The sequence below is a fragment of the Saprolegnia diclina genome (assembly GCF_000281045.1).
Source record: "Saprolegnia diclina VS20 unplaced genomic scaffold supercont1.53, whole genome shotgun sequence".
Taxonomy (NCBI): Eukaryota; Oomycota; class Saprolegniomycetes; order Saprolegniales; family Saprolegniaceae; genus Saprolegnia; species Saprolegnia diclina.
Window position 1 is genome coordinate 378960 of NW_008246120.1, and position 6848 is coordinate 385807.

At 56.2% G+C, this 6848-nt stretch overlaps 2 protein-coding genes across 2 annotated transcripts in view; one reads left to right on the forward strand and one right to left on the reverse strand.

Annotated features, from left to right (window-relative positions):
* The window catches only part of SDRG_12920 (hypothetical protein), a gene marked incomplete at its 3' end in the record, with an annotated part of 5161 nt that extends 1756 nt beyond the window's left edge, over positions 1 to 3405 (reverse strand). The window contains exons 1-18 of the mRNA XM_008619003.1: positions 3170 to 3405; positions 3020 to 3112; positions 2877 to 2975; positions 2705 to 2824; positions 2566 to 2664; positions 2403 to 2519; positions 2144 to 2350; positions 1977 to 2093; positions 1789 to 1932; positions 1558 to 1734; positions 1407 to 1508; positions 1219 to 1350; positions 1017 to 1166; positions 859 to 963; positions 711 to 809; positions 570 to 665; positions 239 to 517; positions 34 to 176 (exon numbers count right to left, since the gene is read on the reverse strand). Coding sequence (XP_008617225.1) covers positions 34 to 176; positions 239 to 517; positions 570 to 665; positions 711 to 809; positions 859 to 963; positions 1017 to 1166; positions 1219 to 1350; positions 1407 to 1508; positions 1558 to 1734; positions 1789 to 1932; positions 1977 to 2093; positions 2144 to 2350; positions 2403 to 2519; positions 2566 to 2664; positions 2705 to 2824; positions 2877 to 2975; positions 3020 to 3112; positions 3170 to 3388 — 2498 coding nt within the window. The 5' untranslated portion in view covers positions 3389 to 3405. The remainder of the gene's footprint in view (positions 1 to 33; positions 177 to 238; positions 518 to 569; positions 666 to 710; positions 810 to 858; positions 964 to 1016; positions 1167 to 1218; positions 1351 to 1406; positions 1509 to 1557; positions 1735 to 1788; positions 1933 to 1976; positions 2094 to 2143; positions 2351 to 2402; positions 2520 to 2565; positions 2665 to 2704; positions 2825 to 2876; positions 2976 to 3019; positions 3113 to 3169) is intronic.
* A 401-nt stretch (positions 3406 to 3806) lies between these two features.
* On the forward strand, positions 3807 to 6545 carry SDRG_12921 (hypothetical protein; the record flags this gene model as incomplete). The annotated part of the gene is made up of 15 exons (XM_008619004.1): positions 3807 to 4016; positions 4064 to 4156; positions 4198 to 4302; positions 4344 to 4460; positions 4513 to 4611; positions 4662 to 5051; positions 5094 to 5210; positions 5251 to 5394; positions 5437 to 5613; positions 5655 to 5756; positions 5804 to 5905; positions 5967 to 6113; positions 6159 to 6266; positions 6308 to 6406; positions 6450 to 6545. Coding segments are annotated over 15 exons (2106 nt in total), but the record flags the coding sequence as incomplete, so codon positions are not given.
* Positions 6546 to 6848: the final 303 nt, after the last annotated feature.

A 6848-nucleotide genomic window follows, 5' to 3' on the forward strand; every position in this document is an offset into this window, starting at 1 on the left:
TGGAGGTAGAGCCGCCGGCCAAAGAGGACCCACTTGATCTCGAGGACGCGACGAAAAGCGGGATGCTCGAGACACGCTTGCTGCGTCGCAAAGGTCTCGTCCGGGTCTTGAAGGTCCAAGGTCAAGACCGCGCGGAGGGGACTGTGTTTAGCACTCACGCCGTAGACGAGGTCCAACTACAAGAGACCGTGAGCCGCAGAAGAGGGGCGATACGATAAAGACTATGAGATGAAAGTACCTTGGAAAACATGGCTTCGTGGCGACGCAAGTCGACGCAGTCGTCCAAGAACGTAGGACCGAGCGTCGCGTTGCAGCGAATCGCGCGGAGGAAGCTGTCATCTTTGAAGACTTCGCTGGTTGTCAGTGTGATCATGCTCAGCGCGCGCTTGTTGCGAAACTCTTGCGAGTTGTCTCTCGCGCGCTCTTCCTTCTCGAGAAGCTGCAGAATCTGATCATATTTGGCACTTTTCTCGCCAGGCAAGACGGATCGCAGCCTCTCGACGATGGGAATTCCGTCCTGCGAATTGTTTGTGGTTAGGTTAGGGCTAGGTTATAAAGATGGATGGTACCAGCTTGGGATCGAGATCGGCGCGGTGCACTATGAGCAGCTCGACAATGGCCAAGTGCCCATGAATGGCGGCATGAAGAAGGGCTGTGCACGCGTTCTATCCAAGCTGCTTATAAACTCTCTCCATTTGACAACTATGAACCTTGTCCACTTGATCAATGTCGGCTTCGTGCTGCAACAGATACTCAACGTTGACCAAGCTGCCGAGCTTTGCCGCTATCATGAGAGCACTCGTTCCGTCCTACAATGCCACAAGCTCACCACAGTGGTAGTGTTTGGGTATCATTTACCGTCGACTGCGCGTCCACATTTGGTCGAAATTGAGCAAAGAGTGCTTCTAAAATGGACATGGGTAGTCCTTTTTCGATCGCGACGTGCAGCGGTGTCTTCTGGGCCTGGATTCGATTTCGAGAGTTTAGCATCAGAAACAACGTAGTCGACCGTCTACCTGCAGACCGTCGAGCGCTTCGTCGACGTTGACAAGTCGCACGAGATAATACGCAGGATAGGCTTTCTCGAGGAGCCAATTGTCACACAAAACGACCTCGCACAGACGTCCATTTTCGCTTGCCTCGTTCCGATGTACTCGGACATCAGCCTATCGAAGAGGCGTTTGGGTCGAGTACGAGCCTTTCTATCTGCTGTCCTACCGCGGAGATATCGGTCCGAAACCCGTGGTGGGCACCTGCTTGAAGGAGCAGGCGTACGCACATAGCGTGGTTGTTTGTGGTTGCGACATGCAGTGGGCGTCGAATCAGGTCCAAGGGTGTCCATTCATCCGCCTGACGAAATCGACGTTGTGATCAACAGAGACGAGGTTGCATGTGGTGTGGCTTACGGAGCACGTCTCGATACCAATCTCGAGTTGGAACTGCTCCAAGAGTAGCGCCAAGATGCGTTCGTTGCCAAAGTAACAAGCATAATGCAACGCAGTGTTCCCCTACGCAAGATACCAGTGAGATACAAAAGCACGGTCAGGTTGGTTTGACGTGGGCATCTGGTTCGTTGATGGTGGCGATATCGCGCGACGCCTCGAGACGGTGTTGTAGCTCGTCCCACTTTTTCTCGGCTGCAAGTTTGGCGAGGAGCGTGTCGGTCGCCCAGCGCGTCTCCAAGCAGGCACCAACGCATGTCCGCGGTGGTGTTCCCTCGCGCGGCACTGTGGTCTGCAAGCAACAGTATTGTCAGTATGACCCATCACAGTGTACGGGTTTGGGTACATTGCGAGTGTAGTCGAGGGGTAGTTGCTTCTCGCGTGTGAGATGCAGAAGCACTTGTAGCGTGGCGGTATTGGTGATGCCGTCGACATTCTCCTTGCACACGAGTCCTTTCTCCAATAGCACCTCGACGACAGTGCGCCCATGCTACATACGGCGTTAGGGGCCGTGTTGGAAGAATGAATGTACACCTTGTCGTGCAGTGCCAGCATTTTCTTTGTGCAGTGGGGCAAAACGAGCTCAGCGACTTGCGTCTGCGCGTTGCTATCGAGCGCTTCCACCGCGTACATCATCACGGTCTTTCCGTCCTACAACCATAGGTCGTCAGATCCTATGTCCATCGTACGCTCGTGAAGACCATGTCCCGATCGAAGAGCGCTGCTTCCACGACCTCCCGTGCGTCACTGGAAGTGGTCGAGATCTCAAAAAGCCATTGCTGGATGCCACTGGCGTCGTTGGCGCGGGCCATGCAGTGCAGTGGGAACTGCGATCGAAAGTTGCCTTCTTGCTCCAGCATCGCCCGCACGCTGGGATCTTGAGCGAGGTCGGCCGCGATCTTATGAAACTAGCAACGGCCTGAGGTGAGCCCTCCTACCCTCCTACAGCGTGCGTCACACCTCGTTTTTGATGTCGAGCGGCACATTATGACAGAGACGAAGGAGACGACCGAGATGATGCTTCTCGAGCGCTTCGTCCATGAGCATGACAAAGGTATGCACCACCGAGTTGCCTCCCTACCAAAGCAGCTGCCACGCGACAATGAGGTGAAGAGATGTGTACATTGTCGACGGCCTTGGCATTGGCGCCGGCTCGGAGCAGCATTGCGATCGCATTGACGTCGCGTAGGCCGCTGGCGGTGTGCAGTGGTGTCTTTCCTGCCTACCGACAGTTTGTACAAAATGGACGTACGTCAATGGACCTTGTTGCGTGCGTGGACAAAAGATGGGTTCTGCGAAAGGAGCCATGTTAGCACCGCCGTCGCGCGCTTGTGGACGGCGTAATGTGCAATCGAATCGCCGTCAAATTCCCCCTGCATGTTCTACTCAAGTCGTCAAATGACATGCGCGATGTCAACGCTCATCGCCACGTACCGCGGACGCCGTCAACAAGGCCGGACACGCCGCGACGAGGAGCTGAACAATATCCAGGCGATGGTGTCCGATGGCCACAAACGCTGGCCCCATGAGGTCCTAGCCAAACGTCCAAGGGAAGCCCACCAATCAAGGATACGTACAGTAGCGCTGGCGTTCAACTCGGGCCGCTCCAGTACGAGCTTGACAACGTCGTCGTATCCGTCAGCGACGGCCCGGTTTAAGACACTCTTGCCCTGCAAGTCATTGGGCTAGTTAGTACAGAGGGAATCGACGTCCAGGAGAATGCGCACCTCGAAGCGTAGCGTGAGGGCCTTGCCATCAATCGTTGCTTGCTGCAGCCGCTTCCGCACAATGTCCGTTTTGCCCTCGGCGAGGAGCTGCGCCATGCTCTTGGTCGCATCGGCGGGATCGCTCGTCGTGACGGGCGTCTCATCCTCCGAGTCGTGGTCCGTCTCGGAGAGGAGCGATGCGGCGCGTGCTTTTCCGTGCATCGCGGTATGCCTGTGCATGAGATCGCAAGCTTGTTGTTCCTCTTCGAACAAGAAGCGATTTGAAAGCGCGATCTTCTGCGTTGAGGGTCTCTCTCGTCTCCAATATGCGGCCGTCGCGGGGCTGATGCACCACGATACGATGCCAATCCAAACCTCCACTTGCTATCCGGCCTCGCGCCAGAAGTATCAGCTCATTGCCGACGACATCTCCGTTCACGTCATTTCGGGAAGACTGCACGCGCGCCGCTCATGCGTTGGCAGCGAGCGTCAGAGGTGCAAGCGCACCCATCGTATCGAGTCAAGGGCTTGAGAGAGAGAGTAAGCAAGCTCCACGACGAAGGACGGCCCTCAGCGAATTCTCTTGTTCGAGGCTTCAACCCTTCGACAAGTTTTGTTCGAAATGGCACTTGTCCGCCAAACGCATACGCAAACACGCATGACGGCCAAGCCGTTGAAAGCGCGCGCGGCGTCCTTGATGTCCGAGACTGACCACGAGTCGGACGACGAGGCTGTGTTGCCACTCGGTGATCCGGCCGATGTGACCAAGTCTCTGCCGCAACTCCTGCATGAAGGCAAGAAAGCGCTGGTGCTACAGCAGCTTCAAACAGGTCCCGTCACTCTGGACGAGCTCACCGCAACGTTCGACGTACGCCTCGTCGCGCATGCATGTGTTTTCATGCATGTGCCCTGTAGGATGCGACCGTCTTGGGCATGGCGGCCTTTCTCGGATATGAAGATATCGTAGGCGACGTGTTGGCGCGCCAAGAGGTCTACGACGTCCCCAAGGTACTGCCTTCAGCTCTACCCGCGATGCTCACTATGGTTAGTACATGGTCCTCGCCGCTTTCAAAGCGATCGAGAAGAATCAAGTGCGCACGCTGCAACTCTTGTGTGCGGCCAACCCGCACTGGATCCCATCGCTGCAAACGCCGGTACGACTAGATTGTGCGTCATTTCTACTACGACTCGGTAGTTCACCGAGAACGTCTGTCCTCTCCTGCACTTTGCGGCCTTCTTCAGCGCCAACGCTGTGCTCGCGTGGGTCCTCCAGCAGCCGCTGCCGACCGGCGCCGTCAACGCAATGGACGACGTATGTACCTCGTCCGACGTGAGGTTGACAAATGCGATCGAACATGCGATAGACGCGACAAACACCACTGTATTTTGCAAACTACGAGTCTAATTTCCGGGGCATGAAGCTGCTCTTGCGTGCTGGCGCCAACGTCCACGAAGTTGACCAAGTATGTAGCCACTTGCATGGGAAATGCGGGGCCTAACACGCTCGATGTAGCAAGGCCATTCGGCACTGTGCGCGACGCTCTTGAGCGTCCACAACCTCGACGGCGTCAAGCTCAAGATCGTCATGCTTCTCTTCGCGTATGGGGCCGACCTGCACCCGCGCGAAGTTGGGAGCAAGAAGATGTACACGGGGTTTGGTCTCTCGCAAGCGTCGCGCGTCTCAAAAAGTGGCCAAGTCCACGCCCTCTTACGACACGAAGATGCCTTTCGACGGGAGTTTCCGCTGCACTGCTTGGCCCGCGACAACAATGTGAGTGGCGTCCGCGCCTGGCTGGACGAGACGCTCGCAGCCACCCACGTCAACGCATACGACGACGATGACGACGAGGATGCAGCAGAGCCCATGACGGCGATCAATGCCGCCCTGTCTGCACCGGACAAGGTGGGTATGCGCTCGTACTTTATGTATGCGGAACGATAGTAGGATGGGAAAACGGCGCTGATCTATGCGGCTGACGCCATCGACGGCGCGGCACCGACCCAAGTGCTCGAGATCCTCCTTCCGCACGCTTCGACGGCATCGTTGATGGTGCAGGACAAGGTACGTTTCCATGGCAAGCGGCCGTAAGCCAAGTCTGTAGAACGGGCGAACTGTGCTCGACTGCCTCTTGGAGAAGGACCTTGTGTGCAACGCCAACCTGGATGATGCAACAAACGCAGCCATTCTGCGCGTCATGCACGTCCTAACGCGCGAGAAAATGGTGGCTCTCGACTTTGTCTCCAGCGTAGGCCGACACGAAGGCTAGCACATTCGAAGCTTCTTGTAGGCGTCGGTCCCACGGCAAGGCACGCAGCCCCTCACGTGCACCGGTGTTTGCTCCGAGACGAGCCAGTTGAGCAGCACCACCTTGCCCCAGCTCGCCGAGAAGCGAAAATGGAGTGAGCTCGAGCGTCGGCTGGAAGCTTCAAACGATATCAGCACCATCAACGAGTACGATGCCAAGGTGCGTACACGTCCATTTCCTGTCTTTACGGACGTCGTTAGGGCCACACGGTGCTCTATCATGTGTGCGACGCTGGCAACGATGGGCTCTTGGCGTTGCTGCTCCAGCAGTCCACACTCAACGTCAACCTTACCATGCGCGACGTACCTACCTGGCATATCGATCTTTTGTTTTAAATACGCTATGCTAGTCGAGCGAGACCGCCGTCGCATTTGCGAGCGCTCGTGGCCACGATGAGTGCGTGCGGTTGCTTTTACGAGCCGGTGCGCACCACGGCATTCGACTCGAAGCTGTACGTCCTCTGCCACCTACATCTACGATCACAAAGTCGCAACTGTCAGCCCTTACGCTAGTCGGCCAAGGACCTCCAAATGTACACGTATGACAGAGCCAAGCCGAGCCGCACGCTGCTTCATGAGAGCTGGCTACTGGAAAAGGCGTACCCCGACTACCACCTCGCTCGCCTCCTCAATGTTCACGAGGCCGAGAGGCACATCGAGGTTGGCATAACCTTGTGAAGGACAATGCTATTTAATATTTTGTAGGCGCTCGAGACAGCCTTGCACATTGCAATTACGAACGAACTACCCGAGAACGTTGTCGAATCATTGCTGGGGCAGCACAGCGCGGATGTCGACGCCCAAACCAAGATTGTCCCGGGTTGTATAGTTGTTGTTTGACAATCGAGATGTAGACGGGCGAGACGGCGCTCATGATGGCGGCCAAGCAAGGTTGCATGCGCCTTGCTCAAGTTCTCTTAGAGGCAGACACTGATGTCGACGTTATCGACGCCGTATGTGGCCACGGACCAAAACTACCTCAACGGCAGTGCGTAGAACAAGTGCACAGCGCTACTGCATGCTGCGGTACTGGGGCACGTGGGAATTGTCGAACTGCTGCTTGTGTATCGCGCCGACCTCGATCCCAAGCTGGTACCACCGATCTTCATAACCTAGCCCTAACATAAACCTAACCACGACTCATGCACAGGACGGAATTCCCATCGTCGAGAGACTGCAATCCGTCTTGCCTGGCGAGAAAAGTGACAAACATGATCAGATCCTGCAGCTTCTCGAGAAGGAAGAGCGCGCGAGAGACAACTCGCAAGAGTTTCGCAACAAGCGCGCGCTGAGCATGATCACACTGATAACCAGCGAAGTCTTCAAAGATGACAGCTTCCTCCGCGCGATTCGCTGCAACGCGACGCTCGGTCCTACGTTCTTGGACGACTGCGT